The 22,442-nt window shown below is 43.5% G+C and overlaps 2 protein-coding genes across 2 annotated transcripts; one reads left to right on the top strand and one right to left on the bottom strand.

Annotated features, from left to right (window-relative positions):
- Positions 1-264: 264 nt before the first annotated feature.
- TYW5 (tRNA-yW synthesizing protein 5) lies at positions 265-8,649 on the top strand (the record flags this gene model as incomplete). The annotated part of the gene is made up of 8 exons (XM_084265623.1): positions 265-351; positions 1,291-1,445; positions 3,477-3,546; positions 4,385-4,429; positions 4,928-5,065; positions 5,904-5,991; positions 6,534-6,650; positions 8,355-8,649. The coding sequence occupies 8 exons, from the start codon at positions 265-267 to the stop codon at positions 8,609-8,611; spliced, it is 957 nt and encodes a 318-aa protein (XP_084121749.1). The 3' UTR covers positions 8,612-8,649.
- A 6,006-nt stretch (positions 8,650-14,655) lies between these two features.
- LOC311192604 (mitochondrial protein C2orf69) lies at positions 14,656-17,257 on the bottom strand (the record flags this gene model as incomplete). Its single annotated transcript, XM_084265125.1, has 2 exons — positions 14,656-15,684; positions 16,952-17,257. 2 exons carry the CDS (start codon positions 17,255-17,257, stop codon positions 14,845-14,847), a joined length of 1,146 nt encoding a protein of 381 aa, XP_084121251.1. The 3' UTR covers positions 14,656-14,844.
- Positions 17,258-22,442: the final 5,185 nt, after the last annotated feature.

The raw sequence follows: 22,442 nt of genomic DNA, 5'->3' as shown, positions 1-22,442 counted from the left end.
GGGAAACAGAAGACGGAGCCGCCGGTTCCTTCGCGACGGGGCGTCCTCCGGGGGTGATGGAGGCTGCGGTGACCGGCGGTTCTGATCGCGCTGGCTGAGAGGAGCGCGCAGTCACCAGGGGACTCGCCCCCGCGACGGGGAGGAGCTCGGTGCCACGCCGGCCTTTGCGTACTGGGGCAACTCGGGGAACGCTTCTGCCCGAGCCCTTCTTTCCGGGGGGGGAGCAGCGAGAGACGGACGCGGGTAAGCGGCGCGGAAGCGGCCATGGAGCAGCGGCAGCAGGCGGTGGTGGCGGTGGCGCGGCTGGACGGCGTTACACGGGAGCAGTTCCTGCGGGACATCTACCCCCAGGTACGGCTCCGCTTCTCTCGCCTCGGCCTTGGCCCGCCCGAGCGTCCCCGAGTCTCTCCGCAGCCTGACGGGCAGGGTGGGCCCGGGACAGGTGCCTGTCTTGCGAGGCCCGGTGCTGTGAGCGGGGGGCCGGTGCTGTGAGCGGGCTGGGACCGCATGGGGCAGAAGGGAAGGCGGGAGCGCTGTAGGGCCGAGGCTGGCAAACTGCGGCGTTGCGGGCTGTGACTCCCGGGAGGTGTCGGGATCCAGCAACCGGAGTTTGGGAGCGCAGAGCTTCTGCAGGCAGGTCCCTTCGAGCCGCCGAGAAGCTCTGACAGCTGGTCTGTCTCTCCGAGTTTTTTAGCGGTGGTTAGAAAAGTTATGCGATTTCTGGGTTTTTTTGCTTTGTTGTTGCTGCTTCGGGTTTTTTCAAGGTCTCGATTCAAAGCAAAAGTCTCTTGGACGTTTTCTGTGCATGTGCTGGGTCTGGCCTCTTCTCAGGCAACCTTAACATAGGTGTTAATTCTTCATGAGAAGACAGAGCCCCACCGTAGCCCACAGCCTACACCTCAGTCGTGTGGTCTGTTGTCTGTTTTCTGCTGAGCCCTGGTTAGCATGACTGAATTTTTCCTAGGCACGGCTAGATTCCTCAATAGCCCCAGCATCAAAGTTGAGTGTTCAAATTGTCTTTGCCTCTCTGTATCTTTCCTTACCCTGATACAAAAGAGGTTATAGTAAACAGATAAACAGTCTGTATTTTTCCTCCTATGTTCTGCATTCTGATTCACTTTCTTCATTTGTGAACAGATCAGTTGTGACTTTGTGTAGCAGGTCCTGGTATTTAACTGATGTATTTGCATACACTTTGTTTGCAAAGCTAATTATCTTTTTTTTTTTTTTTCCCACTGGATGCTAGGATCATTTTACCATTTAATTTTTGTTGTTGTTGTTGTTCCTTAGAGACAGCCAGTGGTGCTGAAAGGAATGGAACTGGGAACTTGCACAACCAAATGGACAGCAGATTACTTGAGCCAAGCAGAAGGATCTAAAGAAGTAAAGATTCATGTTTCTGCGGTGCCACAGATGGATTTCCTCAGTAAGAACTTTGTGTATAGGTACTTCATTCCAAGGCCTCTTGTATTTAAAGCAACATGCTTGTAACTTTCAGACATACAGTGCATGTGTTTGAAGCTGAGGGTGAGGATACAAAGATACTTTGTGAACACTTTAAATTATATATCAAAGTGCTGTCCTTGATTTCCCTGCTTCTTTTCAATCCACAAATACCTCAGTACCCTGAATAAATACTATGGGGTTAAACAGGGCCTTAAAGGTGGTGGCATGAAGGAGCATTACAAAGATATTTTGACAGAGCGCTCTCGTAGGAAATTTGAGCCTGGCATTTGCTGGCATTAATAAAAAACCCCAAATGTTACTGAATAGTGCTTGTTTCTGACTCACCATGTGTCTGAACCTCTTGGAATGCTGGCATGTGGCAGAGGGATGTTACTAATTAACACCAAGCGCCTTCCAAAGTTCGCATGAGCTGAACGTTCAAACTACTGGATACCACACGTTTCACCACCTCTTTAATTCTGATGCGGGTCACATAAACTCTTGAGCTCCTCTGAAGTTCCTCTCATGTAGCTGCCAAAAACTTTTCTTCAGAGTTCATCTTATCCCAGTCATTGTGTTGTTCTTTGAGGGTAAATGACTGTTGGTTTTCCATAAGTGGGAACAAGATATGTTCAGGCTGTGAAACTTTTAAGAAGGCTGGAGCATACGCTCTGAGTATGAACGAGCTACAAGTCTCTATGAGTCTCTATGAGCCTGTTTTTCAGGAGAAAAAACACGTATATTCTGCTCACTACACAATGAACTTTTGAGTCTTTGAAATTAGGTTGGACTTGAGTGCCTTTGCCTTATCTCTGTATTTCCCTTTCCCCCTTCTATTTTGTTTTTTATTGTAATATCCCTTACTGTGAGTTCAGAAACAGTTGATCTGGCATGATAGTTTTAGCAGGCTTGTAGACAGCTGTATGGAGGTGCTCTGATGGGGCTTCATTATAGCACATGTTAGGACTTTCACCTACTTCATTTGAAATTCAGGAAGCTTTGACCCGTTCCAGAGCAAGTCCCTCATTCTAACATGAAGGGAGAATAAGTAGAAACAAAAGGATAGAAACACTAAGGACTTGACATGCAGTTCCATGATTTTAAACTGGTGGGTGTGAGTAGTACTGGAGTCCTGTGTGCTCCTACCCTGCCTTTGTGTTGGTTCTGGAACTCATTCAGCCACACTGCGATGCGCTGCAGGAATCTGAATGTTTTCCTGCAGTTTTAGCTTTGCTGGCAGGTTCACCAAGAGGTCAGATGGGTGGCAGTGCTAGCGCAGGGGAGGAGATGGGATGATATGGGGCAGAGCTGCATCACTTTAAGCTGTCATAGAGCTGTGCTCTCACTTGCTTCAGTATGAAATGTAAACGGGCATGATGTAACAGTTCAACTCAAGTCAGAGGGTGTTTGTTTCTTTGTTTTTCCATTGACTTCAGTGGTGCTGTACTTGGCTCTAGTGAACAAGCCTAAAATGTTTAGAGAAAGAGTCTAAGTACTGTGAGGTCACATTCTGCTAGAAGGGACACAAGGATGATGAAAAATTTTGCTTGGGGATAGCTTTCTGGAAATTCTGTTAAACTATTCTAAAAACCCCTCTTTTTTACAGTGAGGGTGGTCAAACAATGGAACAGGTTGCCCAGAGTGGTTATGGAGTCTACATCCTTAGAGATATGGAAAATCCAACAAGCAGTCTGCTGTGGCTGACCCTGCTCTTGGTGAGGGAGTTGGGCTGGAGGTTCTCCATAAGTGCCTTCCAGCCTCAGCAATTACAGCCTCTGTTTGAATAGACATTGGAACAACTTACTAAAGCAGAGAGGTTTGTAAGTGTAGGATTTCTATCTCAGTAGAACTCTTCAAACATCCACTGCAAACACTGATTAGTCACCAAGTTAAAAAAAGAAAAAAAGCCAAACAAAGCAACATATTAGTTATGCTAGATATGGTGAGAGAGCTTATGATTTTAAACCAGGCATTTAGACCACGAGCTCTTACATTGATTCATTGTATAAATTAAAATATTTATATTTCAGAACTCTGCCTTTTGATGAATTTGTACAAAGAGCAGCTGAACTCAAGCACAAGGAGTACTTTCTTTCTGAGGTAATTCCCTTAGTGCCACAATTTCTTCTGTTTTGCCAGTATATGGAGGGGAAAATGATTAATTGTAATTTAAAGTCTTACTCCAGTAAAGCATTTGATGTTAGATTTAACTGTTTTGTGTGGCTTGGAGCCAAGGGAAAAATGTGGAGAGAAGATAGTTTTCCTTGGAAGTTGCTTTGTATGTACAGAGTGTGGTTAACTTGGTGGTCCTGTTTCTGCTAACAAATCTGCTTACGTGAGCAAAAATTCCAGCATAAAATTGAGGGAATCAAACCTTGCTTTAGAATAGTAACTGTATCATTTGCACATCTTGCAAGAAAATGCTATGAAGATACCTTAGAGTTTGATTACATCTGCTAAACAAAATACAAATACAAAACATAATTTGTGAGCAGGAAACATGTGGCTACCTTTACATATCAGTGCTCAAACCAGGGACATTTCAGATGGCTGTGATTAGCAAGCAAAGTTTTGAATGCAGAAAGCTTTCCACCTTCTGTGCTGCTTAGGGCGCTGTAGGTTTTGAAGCTAACTGAAATAACTTCCTGCATGATGGTGAACTTGTTACAATCTGCAGTTTGCTTTGAATCCATTCAGTAACAGCAGTGCTGAAGCAGTTGACTTCTACTCTCAATTAACATGTATTTCCCATTTCTTGAGATGATCAGCAGGGAGTGGTAAAGGCAGCATAACAAAATATCTGAATTTGTAAATGCCATTTATTTGTACCATATTTTAATTAAGTATTAGATTAATGAGTGAATATAGGGTCTTTGTTGAAGTGCATAATTCTTATTAAAAAACCCCAAAACATTTACCTTTTTTGTGTTCTTTTCAGGATGAAAAGTACTATTTGCGATCAGTGGGTGAGGATGCTCGGAAGGTGAGGTACTTGAGATTACAGTTCTAATACTGAAAAGTTGTAGTTTAGGAATGTTTTAAAAAGCCTGATCTCATCTTCTGACTGCATAGTACAGGCATACAATTTATTTATGGTTATTTAGCCTGTGAATCTGACTGGATTTAGGTCAGGATATTTAAACTGAATTGTTTAAAATAGTTGCTGTTATACCAGATCACTGAGAAGTTCACTCCTCACCTCCCACCATTTAGCTTTTGTTGTAAACAAATATCAAAGAATTTCTGATCTCTCACTCCTTCATTGTGATTTCTAGAAGCCATGGTTTAAAGCACATCTCTGGCTTTTCTTACTAATGTTGCTGACCAAGTCAACGCTGAGATGGCGACCACCCAAAAGCATTGCTGCAGCAGTGCTGAAGTGGTGGCTCCATGTTTCATCTGCTGGGAAATGATAGCGACGTGCTGCCTTATTTTAATGTGTGTATAGGTTTCCCTGAGAGGTATGTTCTTGTTCTTTCAGGATGTTGTAGATATGAGAAAGCAGTTTCCTGTTTTGGCACAAGATGTTCAGATTCCAGAGTATTTTGAGAAGGAACAGTTTTTCTCTAGTGTCTTCCGCATCAGCTCAGCTGGGTTACAGTTATGGACACATTATGATGTAGGTAATACGTGTGCCTAGCACAAAATGTTGCAGATGGCATTACAGAGTTAAGATACTAAAGTACAGATCTCTGACTAAGATTCTGACAAATTTCACATGTTTTGAAATACTGAAATGAATCATATTCAGTGGTAGAGTGAATTTTAAATAGATGTATCGTACAGACATAATACCTGTTAGATTAGATGTTGTTTGATTTTGGGGTGGGGTTTTTTAGTGTTTTGAGTTTCAGTTAAAAATCTGAAACGTGGTAACTTTTCAACACATTCAACTTGAAGATTACCTTATTTTTCTGTATTCTAATGGTAATTGTATAATGGTTTGGATGTTCTGTTGCTGCAGTGCAATAGATTCCACACAAGATTGTCATCTAATGTTGTGCAGTGTTATTCTGACTAAATTTATTAATAAGAAAAATAGGCTTTTTGCATGATAGTTAGGAAAAAGAATCCTTCGTCAATAGAAAGTAATGAAAATGAGGTAGAGGTAACATTGAAAAGGCATTCCAAATATTTTTAAATTATATTTTGCTGGTTTATACATTTGTGTTTTAAAATGGTCCAATGTGGTTCCTATTTGAGGAAAAACACAAAGTTGTTGGAAAGTGGTGGTGTGTTTCCAAACGTACTGTGTCAAGAATGTGCAGCTAAGGAATCAAGTAACTCACATTCTTGAGTTTTCAGTTTAACTATATGGGGAAACATTTCTAGCTAATTCTTAACACATGCAGATTTTAATAATTCTTTTGTTGAGCTGATGATATTTCAGATTAGTTGCAGGCTATGTGTTAGTTCTTAGCTCTTGGCTGACATCTCTCTTACTGTGATTGTTCCAGGTAATGGATAACTTCTTAATCCAAGTAACAGGGAAAAAACGAGTTGTTTTGTATAGTCCTCGAGATGCACCGTATTTATATTTATCAGGTATGTGCGTCACATGCATCTAGTTCAGAGTTTGGTGACCATAGTTGCCTTTCCAGCTCACAAGTGTTGCACTGTAGCAAAAAAAAAAAAATCAGACAGCTTGAAATAAAAGAAGTGATTTGGTCCCATAACTCTGATGCTGTGTGCTTTAGCCGAAGCTGATGGTTTCAGTGGGGCAGGTTAGCAGATTGGCAAAGGGGCGCATGAGCTTTGCCAGGGTTTGTTCTCAGCATCTAACTGTGGAGGAGTACAGTGCTCTGCCTGGATTCAAAATGGTGTTTTAAATGTCAGGGAGTGTCTTTCAGAGTTGGAAAGGGGTTATAGGAGAGGTATAGACAACAGAAGAACACGTCTCCTCGGTAAATGAGGAATGCCATCAGGTTTGCCTGTTTTTCAGAATAGTTATAGAACAATAAATCAGTATTAAAGTTGATTCAATAACTGCCATTTCCAGCAATTTGATAATGCTTTGGGTTTATGTGGAAGAGTACTATTCATTATTTCTGAAAATATTTATTCATTATTTCTGAAAACTGTCCCAGGCACTAAGTCAAAGGTGGTGGATGTGGACAACCCAGACTTAGAGAAGTATCCCCTCTTTGTGAAAGCCAAGCGCTATCAGTGTTTTCTGGAAGCAGGTGATGTGTTGTTTATTCCAGGTAAGTAACAAATGCATCTGGACTATGTTGTGTGTTTAAACAGCTTGCTTTTCAATTTCTCATACCCAGGGATGGTAAGAGACTACTAAAGCATTTCTGTGTTACAAGTAGGAGCATCTAAAGATGTTGGCAAATCTGGTCTACTTCCAACAGTGCTAATTAGCCTAATAAGAAGTGTTATTCTATCTACCTACAAATCCTGCCTTCCCTCAGGATTACACTGGTTGCTTCTGAATTCATGTCTTAATAGATTAGCATTATAGAATCAGTTTGTGAAATCTGAAGTTACCTCAGTGACTTTCCTAGTGACAGACCTTGAGTGAATTTCTACTCATCTGTAGCTCTGGCATTGAATAACTGTGAGGCATGTGATTTGATGAGAATTAGGAATGACAGAGAAATTTACAATTAACCTTTATAATGCCCTTTGGGGACCAGAAAGGCAAGTCCTAACCTTTTTCCTGCACAAGCAGAAAATGCAAAGCTGCTTCCTAGGCTAGATGACAATCCTGGACATCAGAGAAAGGCGTTTGAATTAATCCTATTGAACTATTCCTATTTGTTAATAAATGTGTATTTTAACTTATCACAAGGTTGTGGCAGATAGTGATTCTGTTCCTTTCCATGTCACTTGGGCAATACAAACAGGCTGCTAAACAAGACGGCAGTAGGATTTTAGGAAGATTTAATATAGACTCCTAGCCTTGGACTCGTTACTTAATTTTGAACTTACCATTTGTGTTTCTTTCTAAAGAAACTTGGGGTTGCAGTGAGTGAAAGATGCCACACTATTCCTAATGTCAGCGCACGTGATTTCTATTCTGCTCTATGCTAAAAAAGCAGGTACCAGTTTGTCTTTGCCAGTCGGTATGCTGGTCCAGACTTAAGACAGACTCTGCACTCTTAAGCATGCCTGGGGAGTTTAGGGATTTTTGAGTCTGGAGCAAGGTTCTAGCTTTGTCAGCATTCTGGAATGCTTATCACTGAAAAAAGGCAATGAGAAATGTGTGTGGCTGTTAGGGAGAAGGTAGAAGCAGCCCCTCTTCCTAACCAGAAAGAAACTTCTTGTTTGTTTCTCAGAATAAACCTTCCTGTGTCTTCAAGCACATACAGGCAACTAAGCTGCAGTAAACACAGCATTCAGTCTTCTAGCTTAACATTCAAATAGGGTAAATATACCATACTGAACTTATTTATGAAGTGTACTCGATGAGGCAGAAGTGTCTCTGCTTCCTTACCACAGCCATGATGTTTCAATTGAAAAGCCTCGTGATTTCACTGTGAACACAGTAGGAGCTTCCATGTGTGACCTGGCTGATGCTGGTGGCTTAACATTAACGCTGTGACAATCTGTTGGGGACTAAATCTATGAAAATAGATACCTGCATTCAGAGTAGAGTGAGGTGAACAGGGAATATCATATTTTCATCCTACACATGGAATTTTCTTAATTAGAGTATCTCCTCATACTTCAACAGTTGTTACTTTTGTGTGAAGTTATGGTTTGACATAAACATTGTGAAGAACTTACTAAATTTAGCACACTGCAATATATTCAGGGATAAATACCTATAAACAAACAAAAAATACAGTAGCTGAGGCTTTTCCTCAGCTAGATTTAGTTTGGTCCATTCTGACACTTGTTATGAGTCACATGGAAGTTTCAGAAAGTAAATTTCATTTTAGGTACTATTCTTTCTACAGCTTTGTGGTTCCACAATGTAATTTCTGAGGAATTTGGAGTGGCACTGAATGTCTTTTGGAAGCACCTTCCTGCTGAGTCCTACGATAAGAGTGATACTTATGGAAATAAAGATCCCACCGCAGCCTCCAGAGCCATACAGATCTTGGACAGGGCCTTGAAAACGCTTGAAGAACTACCTGAGGAATACAGGGATTTTTATGCTCGGAGAATGGTGTTACGCATCCAAGAAAAAGCCTATAGGAATGATGATGGATAAAGTAACGTCCTGCAATTCAGCAAGCTCCCGTGAAAGTAGAGAGTTGTATGTTAATATGGAAACTGTCCATGTGCACACACACATGCTTTCTGTAAGACTAATTAAAATTATGTTTATAAGCTGTTACGGATTAATGTTTATATTGTAGATTTTTTTTTCCTTGGCTTTTTTCATGTGCAGAAGTGCACAATCAGCTTGATCTGGAGGTGGTCTCTCTTCTGCAACGAGGCGTACATGTGCAGTGCCTGCGCTTACAACTCTACTTTTTTGGAGTCTTCTGCTTAAGTTTTTCTGAGCAAACATTATTGTATCTGGACAGGGCTGACAGCTGTATGCCTAGAGGTAACTACACATCTTCCTGAATCCCCACCTCATTTGTTAAAGTTTTGGAAAACCATAGTGGTTTCTGAGGTCTGAGAAAGCCATCGGTGGTGGTTCTAAGGGTGATGGGGCTTTTTGAGTAAGCCAACTAGTTAAATGTAGGGAGGTTTTGCTCCCTCTTGTGGTGAAACAGAGTAGGCACGGGAAGAAGCAAAAGCTGATCGCACGAGGTTCAGTTTGTGCAGTTTAACTGCAAGGTCAGTTATTTACCCCTTCCCTAGCTGAGTAAGGCACTGTGCAGGAAGTGTTTACCACTGCCCCGGTGTGGTCAGGCAGCCTTGCTGTTTCTGCAGCTGCAGAATGCTTGCAACTGCTGTGCTCTCAAAGCCATCCAGCCTTGGTGCTAGAACCTGAAATCAAGTTCATCATTCTGGAGTAGCTATAGAATCTAGTGGGAGCAGTGTTTGAGATGCATGACGGTGCCATGAGAAAGGGGGCTGCATCACACCTTTTTGGGGGGAGCCTTGCAGACATACTTTTTGGCAGATTGGGGTGTTTAAAATAGGCATTTCACAGAAAATACAGGTTGTCACTGTCCCTTTGAAGTCCCTCTGATGTCATTACTTGTGCTGTTTGGGGAACGCAGCATTTATCTGACATTGAGCCTGTTACTTCTAGCAGTGCTCTTTGAACACTAACTTGTCAAAAGCTCTTAGACTGAATAGATGTGTAGTGTTAATGTAAGTGCTGGAAAAATCTTCCTCCAGCAGAGCAGGGGCTTGCAGCACTATGCTGATTATCCCACTAAACCTGTTCTTCTTGGCAGTTCCAGGCAGTGAAAATAGTCTGCTACCATGTGGATGGGCACCCGGCCATCTTAATGAATAGGCATGAATGGAACCAGCCAAGCGATTCTGATGGGCACCATTGTATGTTCTGAGGGTAGAATTTAAATTTGGGATCACAAATAGGTCTCCCAAATTTTTTTGTTCAATAGCAAACAAGGATTGCTTGTGCATACTGCTGAGCTAGAATCCTGTGTCTGTTAGGCTGGGGAAGCCTCTTGGCTTTGTTGGACTGGTGATGTCCAGGGCCTCAACTTTATAATTCTGCAGAGGTGTTCAGAGCATGTGCTTTGTGTGTTGGGACTAAAGGCAGAGGCTCAGAGAGCCTGTGGGGCTAGACAGAGCTCTGCTCCAGCATTGTGCCTGCACAGCTCACTCTTAAATCTAAGCAGCGGCAGTTTCTCTGTATGCGAATACAGAGAAGTAACATGCCAATCCCTCATTCTGCCACCTCTTTGTTCTCCATTCCCAAAAGAGAGGTGCTAGCTTGCTGTTCCCAGACCCCCTCATAGCTCAAGTATAAATAAGGAAAGCTTCATGAAGCAGCAATTGGTGTACGAGCAGTCTGCTTACTCCTGGGCTTTTGAGAAGTACCTGTTGTGCAAGGGAGGGATTTTTGTGGATTCTGCTGGGCAGTGACATACCTAAAAATGTGGCTCACAACACCAGAGGGCACACATTCCAAATCTTTTCATGTTCTTCAACTTCTCTCCTACATTAACTGATAAGACCCCAAGTAATTTAAAATACGCTTTCAAGGTAAATGGATAGGTATGCTTTAACCTCAGTGCTTCAACTTCGGGTCTGTATGAGACAGGAAGTATTTATCTGCAGTGAAGAAGTAGCAGTTTAGGAAAGACAGCATTGTAAGAAGTACTGTAACAGCGATGGAAAAACAGGTGACGTTTTCTTTCTCTAAGTAGCTCAAAAAGAACCTGTTGGAAAAAAATGGAGTGCATGACCATGCACAGCCCTTTTACAGAAACATAGGCTGGTTTAGGTTGGAAGCAACCGTAAGGTCATCTATTTCCAACCCTCCTGCCATGAATATCCACAGCTGTAACATCCTAATTCTTGAACTGACTTAGTAGTCTCATTTAAAATAATTTCTATGACTAAATTCATAGCATTCCTGTTATGTCTACCAGCAGCAATGTCAATTTAGTAAGAGAGAACAGCTCACCATAAAGTGCCTGTGGTGTCAGAAGGGATGCAGCAGGAGGTTATCAAGGGGAGGACAGACAAGGTTGCTCCTTTCAGCAACGTGCTAAGACTCGGACCCATAATCACCTTTCAAAACTAGGGGCCAGTACTGATTTATGCAGCAGCATTTAGAGAGATGTGATTACATTAGTCCTAAATAGGAAGGAGGTCTCCAAAGCTTCTAGTACTTAAGATGCACCCAAAATAATTTAAGTCATACACAATCTGGACAATTTCACAGAATCAAGCCTTGTTTCAGAGGAATTTCAACAGGCACAGCTTAAAACATTATAGTGTTTCTCAAAATCTGAAGAATGTCTTGTCTGTTGTACAAGAAAGAAGCATGTAACATAAATAATAAGCTATTACATACTAGGTCATACAAAAACTGTAATGTAGCTCACTTCAATCAAGAAATGATCTTGGACTAAACCACTGTAAGCATGAGAATCACTTAACTTTAGGCATTTACATCTAAGCATATTAAAATCTGCCTTTACAGTCAGCATCGAAAACCAGGGATATACAAACCATGACCCATTTCAGCCCACCACAGAAATGTTAGCACCCTGGGGTACTTCATGCCAGCTTGCCCATCTATGTGAGATGACAGTAAGCTGTTTTAGAATTACAGATGCTGACTGCACAAAGCCTCCTTGAAGAAAAGCTATCAAATAACTCTGATTTTTTTTAAACTAGGTCTCCACAAACACTGTATGAAGCTTAATCCACAAACCTTAACTGCACATTCCTCCTTAAACGGTTTTACATGCACATCAAAGTGGCTGAACCCGTTAGAAGGTTTATTTTCTACATTGTCTGCAAAGTTTATTTTTAGCATGCACTGCAGTGAATGACAGAGGCACATTCCAACAGAGCACTACAACTGTTGAGAGAATGAAAAGCCACCAGTCAGTTCACCCTCCACAACGTGGGGTCTCACGACAAGATTAGTTGTACAACACAGCGCTTATTCTTCACATCCTCACAGCCACGCTCAAGCCTGTTTTATTTAACGGTTATTGTAAGTGGCCTCCATCAAAAAGGTTAGTAGTATTTTCAAAGGACAGCCATCCAGAAACTTCTGGAGACAATCCAAATATTTTAACAGCTGTTTGCAAAAGCCTCTGACAACCTACTCCTGCTCTGGCTGGCACAGAAGCATTTAAAAATTGGTCTGTGACTGCAGTGCTATTGGATAGGGCAAGCTTTAGCTTACCTGAGCCAGCCTGGCCAGTCTGAAACTGAGAAGGAGCAAGATCAGTTGTAATGTGTGTGTGTGGAGGCTTGTTTATTTTTTAAATTTTATTTTATAAGTGGATAATTAAAGATACTTCAAGCAATTTGTTACCTTACTGTTAAAATCACTTTGTTAGGTGACCCATATTTCCTTTACAGAAAAGTCTCCTTGCATCCACTGCAAGTATTATCAAAAGGGCCAAAACCACCAGAAATAGAATCTTAGAGTCATAGAATTGTAGGGGTTGGAAGGGACCTCGAGAGATCATTGGGTCCAACTCCCCTGCCAAAGCAGCTCCCTAGGACATATCACTCAGATAGGCATCCAGACGGGTCTTGAATATCTCCAGAGAAGGAGACTCCACCACCTCCCTGGGCAGCCTGTCCCAGGGCTCTGTCACCCTCACTGTGAAAAAGTTTTTCCGCATGTTGGTGCAGAACTTCCTGTGCTCCAACTTGCAGCCATTGCCACTTGTCCTATCCCCACAGACCACTGAAAAGGGGCTGGCTGATTCCCCCTGCATGCCCTGTTTCAGATAATTATAAACTTTAATTAGGTCCCCCCTTAGTCTTCTCTTCTCAAGGCTGAACAGTCCCAACTTACTCAGCCTTTCCTCACAGGGGAGATGTTCCAGGCCCTTAATCATCTTCGTAGCACTTCTCTGGACTCTCTCTAGGAGAATAGCCTTCTTTAGAAAATATAAACGTTGTTATAAGCCCATTAAGAAGATAAATCAATGTACAGGGTTGAACAAAGCCTTCAGAAAGAGCTTAAAAAACACTTTTAGAAGTAGATGGAACTCGATTTCAGATTCTGTTGTAAAGAGTCAGTTTGCATGTTGCATTTTTCTCCACCATTCTGAAATTATTTCCCCTGTTGATCAACTAGGTACATGAGTCTAATTGTTATTAGCAATAGCGTCTACTTGCACATTGTAAAGTACACACTGTGTGCATAATCCCACTACCCTCAATATTCCAAGTACTAAGGAAATTTGAGAAGGGTTCAACACACTTGCCTCATTCTTCAGTGATCTCTAAAACGAGTGCAACCTCTGCAAGGGTAGTGAAAATACTGTCTAGAGTGAATCTTGTAAACTTTAATCGTGCCAACAGAATAAAGATGACAGAGGATTCTCCTTCCATGGGGTAAGAGTCATAGGAAGCAAGAAGCAAGGGGAACATGCTGCTAAACTACCAACACGGGAACAAATTTGAATTAAGTACCTTTTTCAGAACTGAGCCACATTTGTTTGTGTAATCTTCACAGAGTTTTGCCAACTTGCTTTCACACTCCTATACTTCCAGGAAATTCAAAACCACTTCAAGTGACTGGTTCATTGTTGAAGCTGCAGTTCTAGCTCTAGTTGTAGAGTGCTTCTAAGATTTATTTGTTCATAAAAGGAAAAAAAGTTACTTTAAAACAGTAGAAAAGTTCTACCAATATGCTCATATGGCCATCTTTCAGTAATTCTTTCTGAAGAACATTCTGGTTTGGGGCCTGAACTAGATTACACCTTCTGGATCTCATTTGTCTGGCTTTGTATTTCATCAGTGGTGTGGATTTTTTTCTGTAAGAAAAACGAGGCTCGTAAAGAAGATTTTTGAGTGGCTCTCAAAGCAACTACTGCGATAGATTTGAAGGAGTTGGTAAGTTCTAAAAACCAAAGCATTTTGAAACAGCTACAGTCAACACAGTCTAAAAAATTTTATGCAAGCTGTTATGCATTATGTACTTAATATCTTGACTTTAGATTGCCATCAATGCAGCAACTGTTGAGTCCAAGGCTGGGATAGAGAGACCTCTTGACTGGAAAATAGAGATATTATTGCTGGTCCTTATAGAACTTAGGAGAAGCAACAGCAAGGTATGTTGAAACAGCAATAAGCTTAAACCCTTATAGACATTCTTGGTCACTTAACATAGCTATGTCAAAATTCTCAAGCCCCAGGCTGAAATGGCTGTTCACTAGGAGAGAGCATACAAGGAGTTACTCCAACTTTATGATGACAGAAAAGGCAAGGTGCCCTTAAGGAAAAAAATAGGTTGGCACTATTATTCCACAGGTACATATTTGTGACTTTGTTTCTATTAGAAGTGTTACAAAACTGGAAGATTTAATTAACTAATGAAAACAGTTTTCACCAAAATCTGTAACTAAGATTGTTCTAGCAATCACTATTTTCTTTAAGCTAAAAAGCTAACGCTGATGCCTGTTACTGATGAAGACCAAAGCTTTTAGCCCTGGAAGCTACTAAATCGAAGTTTCCAGACATCTGAAAGTCTCGAGTACTTTAAACTCCCACTAAAGGCAGTATATGGTGTCAGACACCCAGGATGAAAAATTTCGCCAACAGGTTGAGAATAAACATTCACCATTTAAAAAAAAAGAACATATATAGGACAGTGCTTAATTTTTCCAGGAATAAAGTAACATCTGTTGTGGCTATGGGGTCCCAGTCTTCCTCTTTAAGCTACTTAAAATTCATATATAATATCTATCAGCAACACAGAACTGATTTAGTATTCTCTTCAGAAAGCATCTACTCGAAGTTGTAAATCTACGTCATGACTTTAGAGTGTCAGAGGTGCTTTTACAATGAATACACCATTCAGATACAGTCTCAAAATACTTCATGAACTCTGAAATGGTTATCTAAGGAGGGAACGTCATCGGAAAAATGTAGTTGATCATTTATTTCCACACCAAGCTCTTCAAGTATCTGTACAAATTTCTCATGCTCTCTCCCAATCCATGACCTCATTGTGTCAAACACTTGGTACGGTGTTACGTGAGCGTGAACTTCAATTCCTGTCTGTGCAAGTTCTTTCAGGACTTCAGGGTAAGTAACCCAAGTATTGCTTCCTCCCGAGTGACCGCCATCCAACCAGTAAATCGCTTTTATGTTTTTTAAGAAGGCATCTGTATTCTTGTCTTTTTTAGCTTCCTTCAGCTCATAAAGCAGCTGGTTCAAAACCACACAACCTTTGCTGAAGCCAACCAAAGTAAATGACACTGCACCTAGAGTAGATGGTATAACAAAGTCCATAGCAGAATTATTAGAGCATTCACAATCCTGCTCTCCTTCTGTGGATGAGCAGCCATTTGTTGTAGGAATAGACTGTAGCTGTGCTTTACAAGCAGCTTTTTTGGCATCCTTGCTGGCTCCACGCAGACTTTTCTGGGACAGCAGAATGTTCTGAGAGAGTCTGAATGCATTATCTAGCAATGCATGGAGATGCTTGAAAGCTCCAAAGTTGGTGCTGTGCTCTGGTGCTCCAAACATGTTGCTCGCCACAAAATTGTCGTAACAACTGAATTTGTGGAGGTGCATTCGAGAACATTTTACAACCCAAATAAAGCTATTAGGGAACCGGCGAGCCAGTATGGTAGCAACATTTTCAAAACTCCAGTGCTCCCACTGAAAGTTTTCTGGGTGGCAAGACATGATGTCATGGTAGTTCTGAAAAATAAATAAAACCAAAAACAAAACAGAAAAGGCACGTTACTACATTGTGGAAAGACTTCAGCTCTGCCTAGTCTACTTACATTAAGAGAGGGCTGTAACTGAGAAATACGTGTTACAGAGAAGCTCACTTGTTTTACACCAAAATTAATACAATAAAAACAAGCACATGGAAGTATTAATTATTTTTGACTTCAAAATAAAAATATTATTGAACTTACTATGTAACAGAATACATAATCTGAATGCAGCAATACCGATTACCTTATTAGAGACAAACAAGAGGCCAGAAACTTCATAAGTTTTCTATCTTTCACACAGAAAAACCTTCCCTCTCAGTCAGCCATAGGGAGTCTTTATTCCCATTGTTCATTCCCACAGATAGGAAAAAAAATAACTCCCAAGCCATGAATGATTCTCACCTCGGAGGGGCAGGGAACATGAGCTGGTTTATTTTATCACGGGATAATAAAGCCATACCCAGAATCGTAATCAAAAAGGCTTTCCTATGTCATCCCAGTTCTTAAAATGAAAACGGACCCAGGCCGGGCTCTCTACCTTGCAGACAAGGTCAGTACTCTCCCTAAAGAAAAAGGCGCTACGGCAGCTCTGGCACAGTAGAGGCTCTTGAGGTGAGCTGGCTGCCCAGGGCTGCAGTACGGAGTGGGGCAGCGCTGCGGGGCCTCTCGCCGTTGCTGCTCGACTCGGGGACAGGGGGCCCTCCTTCAGGGCACGCCGGCGAAGCGGCAGCCTCTGCGAAGCACCGGCAGCGCGGTCCCCGGGGAGTCAGCACCCCCGCCGCACAGGGCCGCGGTGCCAGGCCGGCCGCCCAACCCTTGTCCTCTCCGGGTTTGCTCCGCAGTCTCCCCTCCTGCCGCTCCTCGACACGACCTCAGGTCTACCCACCTCAGGGCTACCGACCTCAGTGCTCCGACCTCAGGTCTACCCACCTCAGGGCTACCCACCTCAGGCTGCGCCCGCCGCTGCCGCGGCCCGTTACCACCACGCTAACCAGGCGGCAGCGGGCAGCGAGCGCGGAAGAGGCGCTTCCTCCGGGAAGAGCCTGACGTGGCGGCGGGATCCCCCCAGCCCGCCTCGCCGATTCCGCCGCGCAGGCTGCGGCCGCCACCCCGTCCCCGCCGCTCGCCCCGGGGGACCCCGCGCCGTGGGCGGCTCCCGATGGCGCCGCTTCCCCGCTCCCGCCGTGCTGGCCCATCCCGCCGCTGCCGATCGCCCTCGGCCACCCGCAGCGCCCCAGCCGTACCTGCACGTCCCCCGGGAAGTAGACGACGTGATGCTGCGGCGGGGCCAGGCCGCGCGGGGCCGGCGACGGCAGCAGCAGCAGCAACTCGTTGGCCCGGTGCGGCTCCGCGCCCGGCACCTCCGGCAGCCGCAGCCACGGCGGGCTCAGCCGCTCCGAGAAGCCCGCGCCGCCGCCGCCGCCCGCAGGCCCCGAGGCGCAGGCGGCCGGCGCCCCGCAAAGGCTCATGCTCCTACCCAGGCAGAGGGCGGCGGGGCCGATCAGCCCCCGCAGCAGCGAGACGGCGACCGGCGGGCAGCGCCCGCTCATGGGACCACCTTCCCCGGCTCCCGGCTCCCCGCTCGGTCGCGCGCGCCGCGCCTGCGCCCCAACCCCGCGCCGGCCTCCCAGCCTCCGCCTATCGGCGCCGCTCGCGGTCGCCTCGAGAGACCCGGCAGGGGGCGCCGCACGTGCACGCCGCGAGACCGGGGGCGGGGCAGCGTGCGTCTAACGGCTGCCCACCCCAGCCGTGACGTCACCGAAGCCTTTAAAAGGAGCGTGGCGGGAAGCTGGGAGCTGCTAGGCGGCTGCCGTGGGAGGGGCTGGCGGCTTTCCTCGAGGCGCCCCTCGGGCCCCCGTGGGAGCCAGGCCCGCGGGCTCCTTCCCGGTGCTGCCGGGCCCCTCGTCTCGGGCCGTGCGGCGCTCCAGGCGAGCCCGTGCAGCTGCCGGACCCTCGGCCTGCCCTGCCGAAGTGAAGCTGAGGTGGCGGTGCGCAGCCGGCCGCCTGTGCTGCCCCAGCCTGGGTGGTGCTGGGGAGACAGGCTGGCGGGTCCTGCCCCGTAGCGCGGTAGGGGCCCCGGGTGCGCTGCCGTGCCGCGGTTACGGCACTGTGGGGCCTCTTAGCTCCACGTGCAGCAGTTAATCCCAAAAGCAGAGGTATGTGTGTCCACTTCCTAAAGGTGCTGGCTGCACTTCTTTTATTGGAAGAGCTCAGGTGTGCTTATTTTCCCTGGCTGTGCCTGTGCTGCCAGGTTGGAGGAGACGCTTCCCAGTGCGCTGCTGTAAGGCTCCACGTTTCACCCGCAAGCCAAGCAAGGAAACAGCTGTTCTGTTATTCCCAAGCTTTCCTAGTTAGCTTGTCTGGAGCCTTCCTGTTTCATGCATGCGTTCCTCTGCTCTGTTCCCATAGCCTAGTCAGAAACGTTTGTATGCAAACCAGGGAAACAACCAGATACTGAGTCTGGCTCTGGCTAATCGAGTTGTGCAAGAAGGCAGAGAGAATCAAACAGTGACTGCATAATCAAGTAACCTGCATCACGCTATTAACTCACTGTCATCTTGTCAGAGAATTCAACAAATGAGAGTATGGTGTCACTAAAGTTCTTTGTCAGTGTAACAAACTAACAACAAGCAGAGCACCTTTGAAGCGGCTTGGTTTTTAAGTGTAAGTTCTGGCCCGTTGGTTCTGTGCAGCGTATTCACACAGATTCAGTTTGAGCAGTGATGTGTTCATGGTCTGCTCAGCATGCAAGTATCTTTCATGGGTATGTGTCTGGGCTTATGCTGAGTGAGTTCAGCAATTCGTTCGTCCCATATTGTAAAGCTCATTCAAAGACTCTTCCAGAAGGCAGACCTTGGGATTGTGGTCCATATGCAAGCTCAAAATACATTCTGTTATGTTGTGTGCTCTCAGATTTCATTGCTTATTATGAAAGCAATAGTTATTTTTCTTTACTTGCAGAAATCAGAACAAGGTTGATAACTGGTCCTCATTGTGAAGAAGACATTTTAAAGAATGTTTTTTCACTTTCTTTCTAGGAATAAGAAGGGTTAATAAATTTTTTGGGAGACTTAGTTGTTTTATAGATGCTGTTTAAGTTGTTGATATTTTAACTTAGCATTGCTATTTCTGGGATGAGAAATATCTTTGGTATAGTTAGAGCTTTTTCCTCAAAGCCTGAAAGAAAAAAAATCCCAACTTTTTGCTCACCAGAAGATGGTGCTGTGCAGTGTGGTTTGAAAAATCGCTATCGGAGCAGCCATCAGTTACAATCGCATTCCAGCCTTGGGAGGCTAGTATCAGCGGTGCATTTCAGCAATGCTTTTTATGGTTTAGCAGCTGATTCAAAGAGGCAGTATTTCAAATACCTTTGCAGTAGAGCTAGATGTCGGTTCCAAAGTCTGTCTTTGGAATTGGAATTCCTCTGGGAACTCCTCCTACCTGTGTTCATGGAAGTTTAAAGCTCTGAGCAGCTTAGAACCACAGAGTGGTGCTAAGCTTTTGAAGCTTTTTCTGACACAGCCCAGGATGTTGTTGCTCTCCTGTGCCACAAGGTCATGTTAACCTGTACATTTATCACATACATTGTGTAGTATTAATTTTCCTGCAGTGTACGTAATCAATGATGTCTTGATGACTAGTCTGTTTACGCAGCCACCAGGGCAACAGACTCCAAATACTAATTTCAAAGAGCCATAAAATGAGTATAAGAATTTACAATGCTTTCTCATGAAACTGCAGGCTATTTTTGAAAAAAGGGTAAAAATTAATTAGCTCTTATGCACAAAAACAAATATCTTGATTTTTCTGAAATATTTGAGCTGTTTAACATGCCACCTGTATATATTAGAAATCAAGCTATGAAGATCCAAATCTGTCTGTCTCTCACTCAGGAAGAAACAGCTTGACTAGCTCGAGAAGCAGTGGTATGGTTAGATAAGGAAGACATAACCTAATTGCTTGCAAGTGTGGAACCCTATTTCACCCTTGCTTCTGCACAGGTGTGGCAGCTCCTGCAAGAATGTGGGACTGCACTGGAGTTGATGGGCCTCTGTATGGAAGCAAGATTTGTTTTAGAGAAAAATGTTAGTGTCAATGTTCTTTAAAGCCTTATGAGGCACCTGAATTTGTTGGGAGTGCAGCTTACAGTGCCTAGGGACAGCTAGAAATAACTCAGGTGTTCATTTTGGAAGTTCCATAAGCAAATACTCATTCTTCTGGTTTGAGTTCCTGGGGTGCAGTTGTAGAATGCTTTCTAGAGATTTCTCTATGGGCATGTCCTAAAGTTAAAAGTCTTAGTGGAAACTTTCACAATGCCTGTGCTAATGAAGCACAATTATTAAGAAAAAATCTCTAGCTCCCTCCATACAACTGTGTGTTTTGGTTCATGGAAGCAGGTCCTCTTAAGCTGATTTTGAGCAGTTCTGGTCCATGCTGATACTAAAACTTTTAATTAGAAGGTCTAATGAAACCTGGCACTGCTGTTCCCTATTAGGGTTGGTACTAAAGGCAATGCTTGGTAAGGCCTGCTAAATCTATAAGCATAAGAAAATAACACAAGTGGTCTGATTTTCTTGTATATCGTGGATACTTTTTTAAAAATTGCCCACAAAAGTATAGAAACAGTATCATGCTTGTGCTCTGAAGGTCTGGTTACTTGCACCTTGATTTTTTAAGGTTTGTTTACACAAGCAGAGCTTTTATGATTAACATGCCTGATGAAGCAGTAAAGATCCATCTGAGGAGTGGCTAGGAGAAGGAGTCTCCATTTTAGTACTTTTGAGAAATGTGAATAATTACTATCAGAAGCATGGAAAAATTCTATGCTTTTGTTGTCTTGTGCCCTATATGTCATGCTCTTTTTTTCTAGATGAGACATTAGCTTGTTCAAAAGGATTTACAGACATTGTTAATGTTCTGCTGATGCTTACAGTAACCAAAGGTGATGCTGGTACTTCTGCCCAGAGATCCTTGTGTTGTGTGTGTCAGTGCAACTGTTAACTGGTATTTAAAGCTAATACATTAGATGGTATATAGACTTTCATCTTCATCCCAAATGCTACGCAAGCTTTATGGGAGAGCATGAAAATTAGTCCTATGCAGAATTCAGATACACACCAAAGCATGCAATTGCCTCTCTTGGTTATAGGAAATAATGGTAGAAGTAGCATGTTGTTCCCACTTCAAAATTACCTACATATTTCTACTGTACAGAATGTACAGCACATGATAAATTTGGATGGTAGAGTGATTGCCTAGAGCTTGTTTCTCATCCTTGTGGCCATTGCAATAGGTAAGCAGGTACAATAAAGTTGAGCAAATCAATCCTTACAAATAATACTCAGTGTAGGCCTGAAATGTGCATTGTGAGGGGCCTTTGTCAGCCTTCATATCTGTCCTGTTCTCTGTGATATCTCATTCTTCCATTTTTAGGTTTTTTCCATTCTTCACAAGTTTGTTTGGTATGCTCTCTTCCACTGTAGAAGGAACGAGGTTTTCTTTTTTCACTCTTCTTGCTGTGTCTGTTCTTCCCCTACAGCAGCCCTTGCTGTTTTCATGCAGTCATGAGCCAACCTCCGAGTCGCTAACCTGTCCTGAATCCCTGCACGGGGCAGTTCCCTGCTCGCTTTCGCTGCCTGCTATGGGTTGGACTGGGAGATCAAATGCATGGTGTTTTTTCGTGATTCTGTGGTAGTCTACACAAGTATCTGGGAGTTTGGCAGAAACAACATGTATCATGGCTGATTAGCTGTGATGAAAGACATGCATATAAAAATTAATTCCTCTGGAGAGAGCTAATGGCTTATTCACTTCAGTCTCTAAGCTCCTGTGTAGACCTGTGTGGCTGTCTGTAGAATGGTTAATTGTTTTAATCTACTAGAAGTAACTGTATCTGCAGCTTGTAAGTAGAAAGGTGATCTTTTTACAATCAGAGCACTTTTTCTGGACTTGGCTGTGTTTCTTTGCCTTTATAGCTCAGATAATAATTTTGTGCTTCCATTCAGAGCGTATACAAGCAGCACAAAACATAATGTTACATGGTTGTATGTATGTTCTCAGACCAAGAAAATATCTTGTAGTTTATTTTAATTACACCATTTAAATTAAAGTATTTTGAAAGATGCTTCACAATGTTCTAGGTAAAGAACAGCTGCCTGGTTATGTGAATATATCTCTGGCCAAGTGCCTTATATGAATTTATGTCTGTTCATATGTAGCAACTTGTGGTATTTCATAGTACTTCTGAGATCTTCAGAAAAGCATGCTTCCTGCCCAACTAATGTGCATAAATACATATTTGCATGTCTGTATTATATTTGAATTTCCTTTTAAACATTTTTCAGCTGCATATGCATTCAAATTGCTAGCTTACATTTTGGCAGAGGATTGGAATAGCTGTGGAGACACCTGTTAAATACTGATAGGAAACTCCTTTGCAGTTGATACGCAGCTGTGTCTTTCACTGTTAAGAGAATGTGCCAGGCCTGGCTCATCACTCTTTCAGGTATAGTAACACTTAAAGAACTGAGTTACCTGTCTCTGTGGTGAAGTGTGCACAGAGACGTTCCTAGCAGCTACACAGTGATGAATGGCTAGGTCTTGACTCGTAGTTTTATTAGCTTATTAGTGGCAACAGTTCAAATGAAATTACAGCTATTATGCTCCATTATAAGTACTAAACAATTTACTTCTGCTGAAACTCCCACTGACAGCTCTGTCTGCCAGCATCCATCT

This window comes from Gallinula chloropus (assembly GCF_964237585.1).
Source record: "Gallinula chloropus genome assembly, chromosome: 5".
Lineage (NCBI taxonomy): Eukaryota > Metazoa > Chordata > Aves > Gruiformes > Rallidae > Gallinula > Gallinula chloropus.
This window is presented reverse-complemented; position numbering and strand designations above follow the sequence as displayed.